The sequence below is a fragment of the Miscanthus floridulus genome, chromosome 10, assembly GCF_019320115.1.
Source record: "Miscanthus floridulus cultivar M001 chromosome 10, ASM1932011v1, whole genome shotgun sequence".
NCBI lineage: Eukaryota > Viridiplantae > Streptophyta > Magnoliopsida > Poales > Poaceae > Miscanthus > Miscanthus floridulus.
The window spans coordinates 59,715,450-59,735,531 of NC_089589.1; the positions used below are offsets into that span (position 1 = coordinate 59,715,450).

The following is a 20,082-nucleotide window of genomic DNA, read 5'->3' on the forward strand; positions in this document are numbered from 1 at the left end:
AGGGTCATGAAAAAGACTTCTGAAAATCTTGTTCAGGACCGGCTCTTTTTAATATTTTAGTATTTTTGGGGCTAAATTAAACAACTTCCTCCTCGTGGCAGTTGGCTAGTACTGTTCTGTGATTTTTTTTAAAGAAAGACAGTCAAGAGAGTGTCTCATATTTGATATATATCAAGGAAAACAATAGTTTGTACAAAAGGACGACATGACAAAAAAATAACATCTAACTCTGTCATGATGGTGAAGGATTATAAGTCTGTGTTTCTTGGAGAGTTCCTCCAGCCGATATTATTTCAGTGGGTTCTAGATCTCGTTGTCAGCAGCGAGTGGATTTTACGGTCTTCAAAGCTTTGTATGGCGTTGATGTTTAAAGGTGTCATTTTCCTTTGATGTCTTGTGGTTCTTTAATCTTCGATAGGCAATGTTGTTGAGCTAGCACGTCATGTGTCCACATCACTGAAACGGGTGTTGACTGTTGAGTACACCATAGACCCGGTCACCCGGACAACCAAACCGCTGGGAAATCTTAAAATTAAATTTTCTTTTATGGTGGCTTCTGCCATTTTCCATTATTGATAAGAGCATTGTACTATTGCACGGACACTAGTGTAAATAGAAAAATAAGAATGATGATAAAGAAAAAGAAGTAGCACAATTTTACAGAACCTGGTGGGTCTCAGGGATTATTGGCACCACTATTGTTCCTATTGGTTCTCTTTCCACTCTCAGATTTGCATTATTTGTGGTGCCAATCCAAGTCCAGAACTCCAGATGGTGTGGAGTAGATAACCACCAATACTCATCTTAATTCTCTGGTTTCTTCCCATGTGAGATGGAGGGTCCTATGTTCAGTTCATCGCTAGGTGCCATGAGATCCCTTCTTGGGAAGCTCCGTTCCCTGCTGGTCTCTGCAGATGATCAGGTGCCAGAGCCATTGAACTCACAGAAGGACAAGCTCGACCTCCTCAACCAAGATCTAGAAGAAATAAACACCTTCCTCACCAATCTGTCATGGGTGGAAGCTCCCAACATGATGGTGAGGCACTGGATGAACGAGGTGCGTGATCTTTCCTACGATATTGAGGACTATATTGACAAGAGGATGCATCCTAGCCCCGATTCCAGTGAAGAGTCTCGCTCGGAGCCTGCGGTAGAAGAATTAAGCACTCTTGTGAAGCAGGCAAAGGACACCCTGGAACGACACAACAGGTACGATCTTGGGCATTGGGTATCGAATCCTAGATTTGTGATCCATGGTGGGCAAGGCCCAGATCCAAGGCTCAACGGGGACGCCACAGACCTTGTTGGTATCGATGATTCCAAGGCTGAACTTATCAAGCGGCTTAACATAGACGCCGAACAGAGGCTAGTAGTATCCATACAAGGACCTCCAGGTGTTGGTAAGACTACACTTGCCAAACATGTGTATCGTGAAGTGGAAGGACAGTTCGAATGTCGAGCTTTTGTTCGAGCCTCAAAGATGCCTGATACAAGGAGGCTTCTCGGTAACATCATCTCCCAAATCCAGGGTCACCATCAAAGACCCCCTGATGGTCTCCCCGTGCAAGAGCTCATTGACATCCTAAGAACACATCTCCAACAAAAGAGGTATAAGTGCATGTTAAGCAGTGCTTCCTCCTTTTCCAAAAGTATGATTGGCTTTCTGTTTTCAGCATTTATATGATGAAATGGTAGAGGTTCACCAATCACTGGATCAACAGGAAAAATTTCTGAAAAGAAAATCTTGATATACTAGCCGATTTACCTTTGCACTGAATTTCGAGTATGTGATTATGAATTCAGTGCATAGGTAAATCTTGATATACTAAGTGGCTCCATCTCTGGCTATAGCTGCTACAGTGAGTATGAATAGCAACAATGAGAAAATCTGGCAACTCATGAATTGTAAGGAAAAGGAAAAAACAAAAAAAAATATAGATGTCGCTACTGACAATAAACTTATCATTTCTGTTTCTCGTAACACAGTGGAGTTTGAAGTTAAAACTGTGAGATCGTGATAAAAGTAAATACCAATATTTTGAGCCTACAAAGTCAAACCAGGTGTGCAAGTTCATCAGGTCAAATAAGAAAATTTGGAATTATTAGGGAAACTGGAAACCCAATGCAAATATAATCCTTATGTTCCATAAGTTTGGATTGTCATGTTTTTGTACTTTTTATATTGCACCTAGCCTGGCACATAATAATTATAAAAATATTTGGCAGGTATTTCATTGTAATAGATGGTTTGTCGGAAACAACATCATGGGATATTGTTATCAGTGCACTTCCAGAGGACACTCATTGTAGCAGAATATTAATAACTACAGATACTGAGGAAGTAGCTCTGGAGTGCTGTGATTATGGATCTGATGCTATTTTTAAGATGGAGCCACTTAGTGGAAATTACTCCAGAGAATTGTTCTTCAATAGAGTGTTTGGCTTTGAACATGAGCTCTCTAAACAATTGAAGGAAAACTCAGAAGAAATTTTAAGAACATGTGGTGGTCTGCCATTTGCGACCATTAGCTTAGCTAGCATTTTAGCTAGCCAACCATATAACTTAGAGCTGTGGCAACATGTCAAAGAAGCATTATTTTGCAGATTGAGATATAATAATCTTACTTCAGAAGTCATGCTAAGAGAAATAGTTGGTCTGAGCTTCAATAGGCTTCCTCACCATTTGAAGACATGCCTACTATATCTTAGTATGTATCCTGAGGGTTATACATTCTTGAAGGCTGACATGGTGAAACAATGGAGTGCCGAAGGTTTTATAATTGCAGTAGAAGAGAAAAACTGTGATGAAGTTGCAGAGTGCTATTTTGATGAGCTTATCTACAGGGGACTGATACAGCCCAATCATACCAATATCTCAGGTGAGGTGATTTTATATACACTGCACTCCACTGTATTCGAAGTTATTAGGACCATGTCCAATGAAGAGAACTTCAGCACTATGATAGACTACTCTAATACCATCTCAGAGCTTTCTGTAAAGGTTCGACGACTATCTCTCAGATTCAGTAGTGCCAAATATGCAACGAAACCAGAAAGCATTACACTATCCCCTGTGCGGTCACTTGTCTTTTATGGACTTGTTGAATGCCTCCCTTCGATTAGGGAGTTTCAGGTACTTCGAGTACTTATTCTTGAAGTTTGGGGTGACCAAGAGGAGCTAGACCTCAGTGGTATCGACAGATTGTTTCAGCTGAGGTATATGCGTATTACATCTAACATCACTGTGAAACTACCAGCCAGGATGATTGGACTGCCATATTTGCAAACACTGGAAATTTATGCAAGAATAACTTCTGTTCCATCAGATATTGTTAGTCTCCCGAGATTGTTGCACCTCTCTGTACATGGTGAGATAAATCTGTCCAGTGGTATAGGCCACAGGAGATCTCTACGCACACTTGAATCTTTTGACCTCAGCAGTAACTCTGAAGATAATATATGGAAACTTGGTAAGATGACAGACCTGTGTGATCTTCATGCCACAAGTCCTACAGAAATGTCTGACCCTCTCAAGAGGAAGTTGATAGCTTTCGTTTCTTCCCTTGAGAAACTTGGCAACCTAAAATCTATAATTCTTGCACCTGTTCCTTCGTGCACAAGCATTTACTTGGATTGCTCATGGAGCACATCTTCTCTGTCCGTCTTCCTGCAGAGACTTGAGTTGTTGCCGCCCTTTTGCATCTTTTCAAGACTCCCCGTATGGATTGGACAGCTCCGGAAGCTAAGCATTTTAAAAATTGTTCTTAGGGAATTTACGACAGGTGATGTTGACAGCATCGCCAAGTTACAGGAACTCACAATTCTCTCTCTGTACGTCAGGCAACCAACAGCAGAACAGATTGTCTTCCATCGTGCAGCATTTCCTGTTCTAAAGTTTTTCAAATTCAGATGTGGCATTATGCGCATTGCTTTTCAGCCAGAAGCAATGCCTAGGCTTCGGAGTCTGAATCTTGAATTCAATGCCCACAGTGGAGAGCAAAATGGTAATATGCTTGCCGGCATTGAACACCTGTTAAACCTCCAAGAGATCACTGGCCGAATTGGGGCAGCACCGGGTGCAGAGGAATCCGACAGAATAGCTGTGGAATCTGTGTTCAAGGATGCCATTAGCAAGCATTCAAGACTTATAAACTTCAACCTACGAATTGTGGGTTTGTTTGACGAAGAGTACGTGCCTTTCTTCTCCTTGTAGTTTCACTGAAACGTTACAATAAACTGTTGCTAGCTACTTGATTGTGTCCTGGGCTGGTGTGTTTCCCTTAGCCTAAAGCAGTTTCCAAACTAGCTGAAGAAATTTCAAATGAGATTGCTATACTTTCAGATTGTAGACTTTAATAACATCAAGATAAGAGGAGTGCCGAGGTTCAATACTTTATTTACTTGGTCAAGTTTAATCTGCTGGATTTAGTCATGGTTAAGATTTCTGGCGTGCATCAATTTTTATAGAAGATCTGATAATGACTAGTTCTACATCTTTTATTTCTCAACACATACTAGATAGCGCTTTTAGGTGAAAAACTGTATGAAAAACAAATCTTTTAGGTGATGTTTACCTTTTTCCCTCTTATAATCTTAAAATGTTGCCGATCAGCTCATGTGATTGCAGGAGTAAACCACCTATTTGCTATGTTTTTGGTTATAGCATTCTAGTTTGTATGGCTGAAATTTCTATTGAAGTTACTATCAATTCTAATTTCCATGACTAAACATAGACGTGATATGCAAATGTGATACATCTAATATAATACCCACTATCAAAATAGGAACACTAACATGAAACATAATATTATTGTATTGGGTATATGTTACACAATCTCTGCAGGTGGCATAAAAAAAGTGAGCTAGACGAGGTAGCTGCAGTTGTTGAAGAAGTGTCGCAATCCAACGATGCAAGTTCAACACGAAAACAAGTCTTCAGCGTGCCGTTCCAGGCAATCGCGGATCTGCAGAGCGGTGACGCGTCCGAGCACTCATTGAGCGGAATGTCGGGCACGTCCGTCGTGACGGTCGAGGGTCTCTTGGCGCGGGCCGAGAATGCTGGCGGTGATGAGTTCGACAAAGACCAGCCGGATTCCAAGAGGTGAGTGCTTTGGTAGTTTGGTCACACAATATCCGTGCCAATTTGTTTCCGACTATTTGTTGCATTCTTGGAACGAACAAGCGGAAATCAATTCCTGTTGATTTTATCAGGAGGAAAGACGACGGTGACGGTAAGGGGATCTCCATGTCTGACAAGCGGACGGCGCGTGAGCCGAGGGTCGTTCTCCGAACCGTGAGCGATGTCAACATCTTTGATGACGACGGCTATCGGTGGAGGAAGTACGGGCAGAAGGATTTTAACGGAAATCCATTTCCCAGGTACGATTGAAAAAGAAATTAGTTCGGTCTCTGTGGGATGGAGGAAACGCCTATTGAAAGTGTGAACTTTGTACTCATCTTGGTTGTTGTCTTATGACTACAGGAGCTACTACAGGTGTAACAAGCGTATGACGGCAGGGTGCCCGGCCGTCAAGCATGTGCAGCGCGCGTCCGACGACCCGCGCACCGTGATCACCACGTACTATGGCAAGCACAACCACGACGTGCCCGCCGTGCACGGCAGCGCCGCACTCGCACTCTACAATCCCGCAGCACCGCCCGCGGACAGCGCCGTTCAGAACCTTGCCGTGGACAGCGCCACGCAGCCGACCGTGGTCGACCAAACGGCGCAACAGCAGATGTTCAGCGGCCAGCGCACGATCGGCTTCAGCACCGCGCCGGCGCGGAGCAGAGGGACGAGCGGCAGCTTCGTCCTCTCGTCGGGCTTGGACAACACGATGGGTTCGTATATGATCCAGCAGCAGGAGAGGCAGAACACCGCGATGCACGCGTCGAGGGACAAGGAGGAGGAGCCCGCAGAGGACATGTTTTCCCCGCAGTCGACGGACTGATGGACTCCACAAATTGCACAAAAGTGTACAGGACCGTAGACATCTTAATATTATTAGCTGCCTAGATATTAACTAAGGTCTCCTTTTAGATACATCCGCTATAAAACATAGAGACTTTATCCTAGAAGAAAAGGAGAAGGAAAAATCATAATCCTAATTCGTTTGTACGTGGGTTCTTATCAAACTCTTAGATCTTAGCAAAACTATATGGCCCTGTTCGTTTGGAGGAATCTGGATGAATCTGGAGAAATTTGTGAGAGAAAAACACTGTTCCGAATAAAAAAAAAAAAGCAGATCAAAGCCTATATACGAGAAAGCTCTACATTATAATCACCGATGTTCTCAAGAATAAATAATAGGCCGCCGCCTGGATCTCACCCTCCCATGCCCCAGCGTGAGGCCGCCACCTCCGCCAGGGGTCCCACCACGCCGAGCATCTGCGCTCCTGCCGCCGCCGCGGCGCACCAGCAGCCGCCGCCGCCGCACGCGGAGCTGGAGCGCGTGCGCCGCGTCGGCAGAGGCGCCGGTGGGACGGTGTGGATGGTGCGGCACCGCGGCACGGGGCAGTTCTACGCGCTCAAGGTGCTCTACGGGAAGCACGACAACGCGGTGCGGCGCCAAATCGACCGTGAGATCGCCATCCTCTGCACCGCCGAGCACCCGGCCGTGGTGCGCTGCCACGGCATGTGCGAGCGCGGTGGGGAGCTGCAGATCCTGCTCGAGTACATGGACGGCGGCTCCCTCGACGGCCGCCGCATCGCCGCCGAGCCGTTCCTCGCCGACGTCGCGCGCCAGGTCCTGTCCGGAATCTCCTACCTCCACCACCGCCACATCGTGCACCGTGACATCAAGCCCTCCAACCTCCTCATCGACTCTGAGCGCCGCGTCAAGATCACCGACTTTGGCTTCGGGCGCATCCTCAACCAGACCATGGACCCCTCCAACTCCTCCGTCGGCACCATCGCCTACATGAGCCCCGAGCGGATCAACACCGACCTCAAAGACGGCAGCTACGACGGCTACGCCAGTGACATCTGGAGCTTCGGCCTCAGCATTCTCGAGTTGTACCTGGGCAGGTTCCCCTTCGGGGAGAACCTCGGCAAGCAAGGGGACTGGGCCGCGCTCATGGTCGCCATCTCTGCTACTCCGATCCGCCTGAGCCACCGCCCACCGCCTCGCCTGAGTTCAGGGGATTCATTAGGTGCTGCCTGCAGAAGAACCCGGCCAAGCGGCTGACGGCCGGGCAGCTACTGCAGCACCCTTTTGTCGCCGGCCCGCAGCCGCAGCCCCTCGCTGCTCCTCCCCTGTCATGACCACCGTTTCGGATTGGGAGTAGAGTAAGGATCTCATCTCAGTTCGGCCTTCGCTGCAGGCAGTGTGGACTCCAATCCGGCATTCCAGGTGTATCCTTGGATGGACGGAACTGATGTCTGAAGGGAATTGGCTGGCCAGTTTCGGTGGTGGTCTTTCCATCATCGTCGTCCTCATCCATCCATGGTTGCTGCTGCTGCAGTTAAGGAGGCCCCCCTTGATGTTCTTCAAACCAATTTTGAGTGTTGTATCCATCATCAATTCATCACCACGATCGTCCTCAACCAGCTCCTCGCTGCGATTAAGGTTCATTATCCTTCCTGTTGTTTGATGTTCTTTACTTCCAGCGATGATAGCATAACGAGAGGGGAAAAAAAGTGTGTACAAATGATTTTGTAAAAGATCATATCATATTTCAAGTACAGAGGTCCACTTCGTACAAATTTTCATTGTTCTAAAAAAGGTTTGGTTAGAAACTTGAACTTTTCTTTTTTTATCTCCAATAATCTCCATGTAGCAGAGCTGTCACATGAACATGCAATTGTGCTAGGCTGCTAGCATCTCTCTGATATTTTTGGCGCATAATTGGGTGACGATGATTGAACATATGATGACGATACATAATAGATCTTCCGTGCTGCTGCATGATAGGTTCTTGGATTCCTTTATCCGGATATATGATTGCATAGAGCGAATCTGGAAATGCGAATTGAACCAACATGTTTAGTTCATCCTCTAAAGTTTACTCCATATCACATCGGATGTTTAGACACATGCATGGAGTATTAAATATAGACTAAAAATAACTAATTACATAGTTTGCGAGACGAATCTTTTAAGCCTAATTAGTCTATGATTTGACAATGCAGTGCTACAGTACACACGTGCTAATGACGGATTAATTAGGCTTAATAAATTTGTCTAGCTGGTTACTGACGGATTCCGTAATTTGTTTTTTTAGTCTATATTTAATTGACACCCGATGTGATACCCTAAAACTTTACGCCCTGGATTTAAAGAAGGCCTTAATTAGTTTCGTGTCCCTCTCTTGAAGTTGCTCCTGAAATCTGAACCATGCCTTTCTCTCTTGCCAAATCCGATCTGCCTTTTCCTAGCCCCGGCAAAGGTGGTGCTGGCAATTGGCATGCCGATGTTCTTTTGTTTCTTGAAAGACTTGAGAAGAGTCGTTTCTTCTAGTATATCACCTCACTTGGCACTACAAGGACATCACCATATTGGCACTTGGTAATATGGAGGGCACAAAAAAGTTGGAGCAGTGGCGTTGAAGACCGCTGAACTTTTCCAGACACACACAGAGCATTGTGATCTTTTTTAATGGCACAAAAGGAATTCCCCCTAGTGTGTACTACCACGACAGATTGAGAGATCCGTCTGAATGCTGCCCGTGTTTGGTGAATGAATGCAGTGCAGTGTGCAGACCAGCTAGGAAGGAGCCCGCCCTCTGCCCAGCCCAAGCAGCTCTCGCAATTCCAGTAGTAGAATAGAAGAAGCCAATGTTGCACAAGCGAAACTGGGAGTTGCTACAGAACTGCACAGCACACAGATAAAATAATGGAGTTGCTATACCTTAGTTGTCTGAAGTTAGAGGATCTCATTCTGCTTAGGCCTCGTTCGTTTGTTCCGGATTGGCCCGTTCCGGGTGGATTGCTGCGGCCCGTTTCCAATCCGGATGTGCACTGGAATGCGCGTTCGTTTCGGCCCGGCCTGGAACCAAAACTGCCTTCGCTTTTCCCTGTCTCCGTGGCCCGGAACGGAACCGGACCTCCTACCCTCCGGATCGGTGATGGCTCCTGAAAGCGACGCAAGCACGCGACGACTCGAGCAGCGGAGGCGACGGCGGGGCGGCGCGAGGCGACCGCGGGGCAGCGCGAGGCAGCGGCGACCCTACGTCCTCCCCCTTCCTCATCCTTCTCGCCGGTGATTCCCTCGCTCTCCCCTTCGTCCTCGTTCTCGTCCTCTCTCCCTCGTCTATGGTTCTCTAGGGTTTTTGGATCTTGTCTCTAGTTCTAGTTGAGAGTCCTGGTAGTAGGATGGTGATGATGATGATGATCAGTTCGTGGGGGTTAGAAGTGGGCGCCGATCTATCCTGCTCCAGTTTGCCCTAGGTGACAGAGGCGTGTTCTTCAGTTCTTCCATCTGGAGAAGAACTTTGACATGAGAATGCTCGTATGACTGTCTGCTTTGTTTTGTACGTATCCTCCTCTGTAATTACCCCAAGTACGTATCCTCCTCTGTAATTACCCCAAGTACTAGTACTAGTGTGTCTGTATGTGTGCAATGCAAAGCATGTGGCTCTGCTTTCTTCTGCTTGCCTGAAAATATTCTTGAAGGTTGTTTATATGCTGAAGGTAGAAGATGATAGAAGTCCACATCTTTGCTAAGCATGAGAAAGCCGGATTATTTTACTTTATCTAAAAAAATGTAGTTGTGAATATTGTACAGCCCTTGATTGATCTTATCCACTTAGATTTGAGTGTCGGACTTAGCACAAGTGAAGTCCTTATTTATGACTATTTATTCTTATGATGGTTCCTCATATGATTACATGCTGCCATCAGGATACACTTTATTATCTCCCACTAGCTGGTTTTGATTGGCGATATTATACTGAATTAACATCGTAGTTCTGTGTTTTCGTTGTCCATTGCTTCTTGCAGATAGAGTGCTTTCGTTTGTGATGTGAATATTAAAATTTAGTTATGTCATATATGTGATTCAGAGTAGCATCCATAGTATGCACACCTGGTGGTAGTGACAATAGTTTAGCCTTTGCAAAGTGGTTTAGTTAAATAACTTATCTCTTGTTTGACCTGCAGTGTGCATTGCTAAATTATTTGTTGCTCTATTGTTTGCTTGCTGAGTTCAGTGGATGTTGTCAGTGCTTTTACTTGTGTGCCGATAGTAGCAGTAGTTCAGTGGCTGGTTACAGTAGCCGCAGAGTAGTTGTTTCTTTACATGCTTTCAATTGGCTGTTAGTTTCTTTGTCAGTAGTTCAGTTTAGCAGTAGTGTAGTTTAATCATCAGCTAGAACAATGCAACTTGGACAAACAATGTAGTTTAGATACTTAGTGTATGCTTTTCTGCTAACGCACCAAATTATTGGTCTAGCACCTTGTATATTTTGTCCGGTAACTTTTAGGTCAGAATATATTGACAGGAAGTAGTAGCTGCTGCTTCCCTTCATTTCCGAAGTAGCCCAACTAATGTCATCTTTTCACTGAAGGTTTTAATGCTATTGTTATTTCTCAAATTGATGCTTACATTAGCTGTCTAATATTGGCCTTGGGGAAAGCAATGCCTTGTGATTATGAAGAATGTGTTTTCTAGTTTGTTTGAATCATTTGGAACCAAATAATATGTTTTACTTGGTTTAAGTCACTGCTTGCATTATTCTTGCATAACAGAATTATTGTTCTTATATAATTCTTCTGAAATATTATGCATCCTCAGAAACATCCTGAAAAGTATACTTGTTTGCACTACTTGACCCCATCCGCAGCCCACGGAAACTTAGTTTTATTTTGAGACAACTTGTGCCCCCATCCTGGACACATGCTTGGTTTTGGCTTTTCAGACCATCTGTATCTGTATTAATTGAAAGTTGGAATTTGTTCCATCAGTTTATCTTATTTGGGAGTGAAGTATTCTAGGCACAAACAAAAGGCCCGCAAGGAGAAACAGTGTGGCTGAGTCGAGAGAGAGTTGCCAGGAGTTCATCATCTTAGTTTGCTCTCTAGGATAATAGACGTCGTATGCGAGTTGGTTTGTTGAGATATCCTTTTGGCAGGTGTTTGAGTCAGTAGCATGTAATTCATCCTATATAAGCTGTGGCAGACCTACGTGTTTGATGGTTGAATTTGTACCTTTTTTTTATGACAGATAAACCTGTGTGGTATCACTTTTCTATCGGTTGACTTTCACATTTCATGCCTGAACCTAGCTTCAGTGTCCATTTAAGGCTATGTTCACTTGAGCTTATCAGCCAGCCAGAAATCAGTGTTTTTTCTCACAACAAATCAGCCAGAGCCAAAATAAGTCCTGCCGAATAGAGCATCAATTTGCTGCAGTGGACTTTCATTCCAGTATGCTATAGTAGTAAACGATCGTAAATTTCCAGCCAGAACAGTATTTTTCTCTCACACCAAACCAGCCAGCAGTAAATAATCCACGATCGTTTACGGCCTGCCGAACAGGCTGTAAATTATTGGCCGATGCTTGGTCCATGACATTCACTTAAAGGTGTAGAGTGGCAGTGTGCACTCCTTTGCTCTGAAATTTCATACCTTCCGTGCAATTCTGTTGTTTCCGTCAAGTTACTTTGTAGCCTTTTCTTCTTCTGTTAATATTTCTGTAATGGCAGCAGCACTGGCAGAGGCCCACTGAACATGTTTTCTGCAAGAGATAGGGATAGAGCATGTGAAGGCACTGATTAGTTTCATAACTAATCAAAGCTTTTAAACTGACATATTGATTTAATTATGCTTTGGTTGATTATATTGTGAGTTATTTTCGTTCAATTATTCAGTAATTTATAAAAAAAGTTTACTATCATTTTCAGGGAGGAGGCAATGATCAAGAAACATTGGATTGGACAAAGTGCCTGGACACTTGAGTAGGCTTAGACGAGTTATCTAATGGTTTAAATTATGCTTTGGATTTGTGCACTTTGTGATGGTTTATGTGAGAAAAGATTGTAATTTCATGAGTAGATCATGACAGGCTTTTGGTGCACCTTTTGTAACTTTTGGTAGTAGCTAGCATGTCCTTTTATTTGTGGCTGCATATTATCAGTGGTACTCTGCTATTGTTGCTGCCCATTATCTCTATATGTATGAGAGCATGATGAGAGACTTGTAGATAAAGAACTTTAAAACATGGGAGATTTTATTTATTTTATTTTGCTGCAATGTATGAGAGCATGTTTTTGCTGCAATGTATGTGCAATGTATTTCATAAGATGTATTTGCGGTACTCCAACACTTGTCCTAACTGGTTCAGTACCCTAAGCAAAACCTGTTTCAGACCCTGGCTAACCGAACAGCAAGCAGGGATTAGTGACAGGCAGGGAAGGAGTGCAACGTGATCACCCAGTACGACGGCCACAACCACGACGTGCCCGCCGTGCGCGGCGCCGCTGCCCTCCACCATCCTGCAGCACCGCCTGCGGACAGCGCCGGTCAGAACCTTGCCGTGGCCAGCGCCACGCAGCCGACCATGGTCGACCAAACGGCGCAACAGCGGATGTTCAGCGGCCAGCCCACAATCGGCTTCAGCACCGCGCCGGCGCGGAGCAGAACCACGAGCGGTGGCAGCTTCGTCGTCTCTTCGGCCTTGGACAACACTATGGGTTCGTACATGAGCCAGCAGCAGGAGAGGCAGCACGCCGCGATGCACGCGTCGAGGGCTAAGGAGGAGGAGCCCAAAGAGGACATGTTTTCCCCGCAGTCGACGGACTACACACGTTACACAAAAGTGTACAGGACTGTAGAAATCTTAACCCTTGCTTAATTCGGAACAAGTATTTAGAGTGTAACATCTTAATATGAGCTGGATAGCTATTAACTAAGAGCTTCTTTGGATACACCCATTCCCCATGGGATTAGTGATCAGAGGGGATTGAGGGGCAATAAAGTAGAGTCCAAACTAATTTACATGTACACGTGCTGATGAGGATAGAAGCTAGCAAGTCAATCAAACATAGAAATGTAATGCGCGTGGTTGAGATGGAATCCGAATTGGTCTCAAACTTGCTTATCAACCAACGTGGTTCATTTCCATAACGATAATGCTCCTATCATGACACCCGTCCATGACTCTGCGTCCGGATGCGGCTCCCAGGAGCGGGTCCCAAACAAAAAACAAATCCCCATTCGGACGGATGTCTCCCACCACTCACTCCCTCATGCGTCGCTCGCCCTCGCTTCCTCCTCCCCATACTTATCCCTTCCGCACTCGCGCCCTGCCCCACCCCGATGTGCGGCCATGGCTGCTTCCTTGGCTGGTGGCCGCGCCCTCACCCACCCCGGCGCTCTCACCCATCGGGAGCGCCCAACGCCCGCGGATCCGGTGGCCCTCTCCGCCCGGCGAGATCCATGGAGGTGGCGCGGCGGTGTTGTAGGCGAGTGGGCGGCTCTCCCCCACCCCGGCGCGGCACCCTCCCCACCCCCGGCCCCCTCTCTCACCCTGGCGACCAAGCTCAGTTCCCCCACCCTGGTGGCCGGAATCGACCGGTCCAGCCTTCCCCTCCCCTATGTTGCATATGTATGTTTCAAGTGTTTTAGATGTTTTAGATGTATGTTGCATTTGTTTCACATGAATGTTGCAAAAGTAGATTGAGGATGTTCACATATTGTATATATTGCAATTGTTTCAGAGGCATGTTGAAGCGTATGTTTCGAGTGTTTCAGAGGTATGTTTCTTTCCGAACACATGTTGCAAGTGTTTTATCTGGATGTTGCATATGTTTCACACGTACGTTGTATGTGTTTTATTTGGATGCTACGTATGGTTACAGTGGTTTTCAAGTGTTTTTAGGTGTTTTTTTCAAGTGTTTTCGAAGCATGTTTCAAGTGTTTCAACTGCCTTCAAACATACATTGCAACTGTTGTATTTGGACGTTTCAAAAGTAGATTCGATGTTAAAAAAACATCAAAAAAGTAGATCGGATGTTGCGTCTCTCCTCGCCACCTTCCGCTGCATTGTCTCGGTGTGTCCTCCTGGAGCCAGCAGGGCATCCATACGATGCTGCGGCCGGGGCCTTCCAAATCAGAGTCGCCGCGCGCCCTTCTCCTCTTGTCGCTCAGGTAGCGTGGGCCCCGCATGGAGCACGAAAAGGAGTGCAGCGCGTGGGCAAAAAAAATTCCAACGCTCCAGAGCAAGTCCAAAACAAATGTGAAGTAATGAAAGAACATTGATAATTGCATCATCGGGTACAACATAGGCTACAAATTCATCACCTCTAATCCTTGATTAATCACATTGGATGACTGGTTTCCTTTCCATGACCATCGATGATGAGATCGATGATCCAGAAGTATTGTCCGCATGGGGAGTGCCAAGCACCCATCACCTTACAGATAAATGACCATAAATTAGCCTCCAATCAATGAAATCAACGTATGCAACGGTGATCTTATCATTTGGGACCTTACTTGCAGACCAAGAAAGGCCTCAGTCAAGGTGACCCTTTATCTCCAATTTTGTTCAACATTGTGGCATATATGTTGGCAATTATTTTAAATTGGGACAAATAGGAGGGCCTTATTAGGGGAATAATCCCACATTAATAGATGATGGACTATCAAATTTATAGTATGCTGATGATACAATTATAACGATAATGCTCCTATCATGACGCCCGTCCATGACTCTGCATCCGGACGCGGCTCTCAGGAGCGGGTCCCAAACAAAAAACAAATCCCCATTCGGACGGATGCCTCCCACCGCTCACTCCCTCATGCGTCGCTCGCCCTCGCTTCCTCCTCCCCATACTTATCCCTTCCGCGCTCGCACCCTGCCCCACCCCGACGTGCGGCCATGGCTGCTTCCTTGGCCGGTGGCCGCGCCCTCACCCACCCCGGCGCCCTCACCCATTGGGAGCGCCCAACGCCTGCGGATCCGGTGGCCCTCTCCCCCCAGGCGAGATCCATGGAGGTGGCGCGGCGGTGTTGTAGGGTAGTGGGCGGCTCTCCCCCACCCCGGCGCGGCGCCCTCTCTCACCCTGGCGACCGAGCTCAGCTCCCCCACCCCGGTGGCCGGAATCGACCGGCCCAGCCTTCCCCTCCCCTATATTGCATATGTATGTTTCAAGTGTTTTACGTGTTTTAGATGTATGTTGCATTTGTTTCACATGGATGTTGCAAAAGTAGATTGGGGATGTTCACATATTGCATATATTGTAATTGTTTCAGAGGCATGTTGCAAGCGTATGTTTCGAGTGTTTCGGAGGTATATTTCTTTTCGAACACATGTTGCAAGTGTGTTTATCTAGATGTTGCATATGTTTCACACGTATGTTGTATGTGTTTTATTTGGATGCTACTTATGGTTATGGTTATAGTGGTCTTCAAGTGTTTTCAGATGTTTTTTCAAGTGTTTTAGAAGCATGTTTCAAGTGTTTCAACTGCCTTCAAACCAGTGTTTTCCTAAACGCTAAACAGTAAACAGTCGGTCACCTACCGTTTAGCCATTATTCAGGAAAAACGTCCCATTAAACGGGCTAAACGGCCAATTAAACGGGGTAAACGGGTGATTAAACGGAAACGGCGCACCACCGTGTAGCGTTTACACGGTGTTTAAATGGGCTAAACGGCCGTTTAGGCGAACAGTGCTTCAAACATACATTGCAACTGTTGTATTTGGACGTTTCAAAAGTAGACCGGATGTTAAAAAACGTCAAAAAAGTAGATCGGATGTTGCGTCTCTCCTCGCCACCTTCTGCTGCATCGTCTCGGTGTGTCCTCCCGGCGCCGACGGGGCATCCATACGATGCTGCGGAGTCGCCGCGCGCCCTTCCCCTCTTGTCGCTCGGGTGGCGTGGGCTCCGCGTGGAGCACGAAAAAAAGTGCAGCGCGTGGGCAAAAAAATCCAACACTCTAGAGCAAGTCCAAAACAAATGTGAAGTAATGAAAGAACATTGACAATTGCATCATCGGGTACAACATAGGCTACAAATTCATCACCTCTAATCCTTGATTAATCACATTGGATGACTGGTTTCCTTTCCACGACCATCAACGATGAGATCGATTATCCAGAAGTATTGTCCTCATGGGGAGTGCCAAGCACCCATCACCTTACAGATAAATGACCATAAATTAGCCTCCTATCAATGAAATCAACGTATGCAACGGTGATCTTATCATTTGGGACCTTACTTGCAGACCAAGAAAGGCCTCAGTCAAGGTGACCCTTTATCTCCAATTTTGTTCAACATTGTGGCATATATGTTGGCAATTATTTTAAATTGGGACAAATAGGAGGGCCTTATTAGGGGAATAATCCCACATTAATAGATGATGGACTGTCAATTTTATAGTACGCTGATGATACAATTATTTTTTTGGACCATGACATTGACTTAGCAAAGAATATGAAATTGTTACTTTGTGTCTTTGAACAATTGTCTGGTCCAAAAATTAACCATCACAAAAGTGACATCTTCTGTTTTGGGCAGGCCAGAGTGTGAGGAACAATACTCACACCTCTTTGGATGCAAAGTAGGATAAGTCCCCATTAAGTACATAGGCATCCCAATGCATGTTAGAAGACTATCAAATAAAGATTGGAAAGTTATAGAAGATGGAATTGAGAAAAAAAAGTAATTGGAAGGGTAAATTGTTGTCAGCTAGTGGTCGTTTAGTCCTAATAAATTCTTTTTTTATCTAGTCTACCGATGTTTATAATGTCTTTTTTGAGATCCCTAGAGGAGTTGAAAAAAAAATAAGTATAGGTTAGTCAAATGGCCTATTCTCTGCTAGGTAAAAGACTAAGGTGGAACGGGAATTATGAATTTAGAGCTACAAAACAAATGTCTACCGAGTAAATGGTTGTTTAAGTTATGTAATGAAGAAGGCATGTGGCAGGATCTGATTAAAAACAAATACCCAAACATAAAACATTGAGCCAAGTTGAAAAGAAAGCAGGGGATTCCCATTTTTGGGCAAGCCTTATGGGTGTCAAAGATAAGTTCATAGACCCGGTTTGGTTTAGATTAAAAAATGGAACTCAAATCAGGTTGTGAGAAGACAAATGGTTGGGAAATGAGGCTTTCAAAACCCATTATCCAAACCTATACAATGTGGTGCGCAAAAAGCAGGCAACAGTAGCTGAGGTTCTACAATCTACTCCTCTAAATGTGTCCTTCTAAAAGGCTTTGTTGGGGACAAAACTAACCGAATGGCATAGCTTAGTTGCTCGTATGATGCATGTCACGTTGAACAATATGCTGGATAGGTTTGTTTAGGGTTTACATAAAAATGGGTCTTTTCTGTGAATTTTATGTATAAGTTCCTTGTCAGCATTGATACGAAGGTCACTTAGGAGATATGACAAATGAAAATACCCTTAAAAAACAAAATATTCATGTGGTTCATGAAAAAGGGGTTATTTTAACAAAAAATAATCTAGCAAGAAGGAATTGGAATGGTAGTAAAGTTTGTTATTTTTGTAATAAGCTTGAAGCCATCCAACATCTTTTCTTTGATTGTTATTATGCTCGTTTTCTCTGGCGTGTGGTTCATTGGGTGTTTGGTATTGCCCCTCCAACAAGTGTGTCTCACTTGTTTGGGGGATCGTCAAAATTGGGACACCGCAAACACAATTTGCTTGTTTTGACAGGAGCATCGGCTCTATATTGGGCAATCTGTCTCACAAGAAATGATTTCATTTTTAACAAAAAAACAAAAACAAACTTTTTTGCAGGTACTTTTCTGGGGGACATATTGGCTTCAATTCTGGACTCAATTACAATGCTTGGATGAGTATAAGACTTCCATTGTGGAGGAGAGTCTAGTGCCATGTTTTTGTTTGTTTCTGATAGGTGGAGTTTCATTTATCGTCTCGGACATTAGGAGTGGTTCTTTGGTTTTTATTTTTGGTGTGAGTTTGTAATATTTGGTTTGATTCTTCCTCCTATAGGAACGATGAAGCCGAGACTTTTGTTTACATTCTAAAAATAGTAATCACTGAAGTTATTGCAGGTAACAAGATCCCGACTAAAATTTTTCTGACTTTTTCACTAGATTTATTTGGATTAAACTTGAGCAAACTAGATCTAAAGAACTACGATAAACAAGAGATGTGTCCCTCTCCTTGTCGTTGGTGGACTCACTGGAGAGGAAGGAGAGGGCCCTAAACGGTGGCAGCATGGTGCCGGCTCCAAATTACAGACACACATCCTACTTGTCATTGGTTCTTTAGCATTACAATAGTTTTATCGTCATTGATCCCAACTCCCAAGTGCAAACTGCGCAAATATACCAAGAGGAATCTTCTGACAACAACCTCCAAAAGTAATTTTGTGGATTCCCACGGGTGTTATGTCGTCTGTGGCTAACTGCTCGGCTGTAGAAAATGTCGTTTTGGGGGTATACTATAGCAAAAATTAAGAATCTTTGTGATGGCGCATAAGAAAGACCGAAGACGTGACCCGGAAAATTAAACAGGAGCAGGTCGCTATCAGCTTTGGCCCGATCTCCCTGCTCTAGCTAGCGAGGTATTGATCCCCTCAGTCTCTTCACAACAGAAGTCTTCGCCCCCCTCGCCGTTGAGAAGGTGTGAGATCTAGTCTTGCCTGCATCTGCTTTCCAAAGGATAGGTAACATGATGGGAATGGACTTAGATCATCTTCTACTCCTGGGACTCTGTTTTGCTTTTCTTTTTTAAAACTATATATATATATAGCCGACTCTGTTTTGTTTTCGGAGTAGTATATGCCTTTGAGTCGTACTCTCTTCTGAATTCATGTGCCTTTGTATGTGAATCGAGGTCTCCAAGCTGCTCTATTTGCAAGGCAATTGACAGTTATTGACTTATTGTTTGCTGTAAGTCTAAGGTATAGTCTGTGCGCGACAACTCGAAGGAATCCGATCCATCAATCATTATGATCTCGTAGAAGGAAAAGAAAGAGGTGATGGATTACTAAGCTTGAGGTTTTTTCATAAATAAAACCTGTGAAAGCTGCCGTCTAACTAACTGCTACCAATTTTAACTTCCATATATATAAGGCCTTTATTTCACCTGGTATGATGATATTCAACAACTGCTTTTATCTTAATGGCGTGTGGCCGCCCTGCGTTGCTCTCAGATGGCTTTGCTATATCCAATTGCAGATCTGTGATTAGTACCATAACTTCTGTTGCAGTCCTTACAAGCCATCCATGTACGACTACCACCGTACCTTCCACCAATCACTGCGCTCAGGTTTCATCACACGCATGGTCGCTGGCGAGCCAATTAGCCAGGGGCAGGTAGGTGCTCGGCGCAGATGTGCCTGTGCCCAGTCGGATGCGCGTCGTGCATAAATGTCGACGCAAAGTCATTTCATTAGTAGTAATCAAGTCCAGCGATTTGTTGCAAAACCAGGAGCAGTACGTAGTAGAAAACAAAAGAGCGGGGTGCTGCTTACAACTTGTTCTGGCTGCTACTAATTCCTATATATATCTACACTATATGCAGGATATATAACATGAAGAGCAAGCCCGGTCGATTAAGTGACGAACCAAGGAAGGTACCATACGAATGGATAGAACATATCACAAATAATTTCTCCTAGGAGCTTGGCCGGGGTGCGTTTGGACAAGTTTTCAAGGTACTGTAAGGCCCTGTTTGGTTGGACTTTTGGCTTTGGCTTTTGGCCCCAAAAGCTAAAAGCCTAACCAAAGGGGCTGTTTTTGGAGGGTGCTTTTTCACAAGCAGCTGTTTTTCCGTAGTTCATTTTTGAAAGCTGGTTTGACCCTGCTTTTGGCTTTTGGCTTTCTGCTTTTCAAAATTGGTGGAATAAAAAGCTCTTTTATAGTTGTTTCAAGAGAGATAAAGATAAAAGGTATATTTTATACTTGTTTAACCAAACAGCTTTCAGCTTTTCTATAGCTCACAGCCCACAGCAGCTTTTCCACAGCTCACAGCCCACAGCAGCTTTTTCCCACAGCCACAGCTCAACCAAACAGGGCCTTAAATCCGTTTCATGTGTTAGAAATTTAAGCATTTCATGTTTAATTTAACCCAGAAAAACTATAACAAATTTGTCACAACAAATATGTGCACGTCTGAACTATTACTACTCACAACAGTAGCAACG

At 44.7% G+C, this 20,082-nt stretch overlaps 1 protein-coding gene and 1 pseudogene across 2 annotated transcripts; both read left to right on the forward strand.

Annotated features, from left to right (window-relative positions):
• On the forward strand, window positions 1–6,216 carry LOC136486634 (disease resistance protein RGA5-like). Of its 2 annotated transcripts, none has more exons than XM_066483581.1 (5): window positions 1–1,608; window positions 2,227–4,188; window positions 4,844–5,101; window positions 5,212–5,379; window positions 5,483–6,216. In XM_066483581.1, the coding sequence occupies exons 1-5, from the start codon at window positions 833–835 to the stop codon at window positions 5,949–5,951; spliced, it is 3,633 nt and encodes a 1,210-aa protein (XP_066339678.1). In that variant the 5' UTR covers window positions 1–832; the 3' UTR covers window positions 5,952–6,216. The 2 variants fall into 2 exon arrangements, with proteins under 2 accessions (XP_066339678.1, XP_066339679.1); XM_066483582.1 differs by having other exon boundaries at window positions 2–1,608; window positions 2,605–4,188.
• A 65-nt stretch (window positions 6,217–6,281) lies between these two features.
• Window positions 6,282–12,205, forward strand: LOC136486635 (mitogen-activated protein kinase kinase 5-like; annotated as a pseudogene).
• Window positions 12,206–20,082: the final 7,877 nt, after the last annotated feature.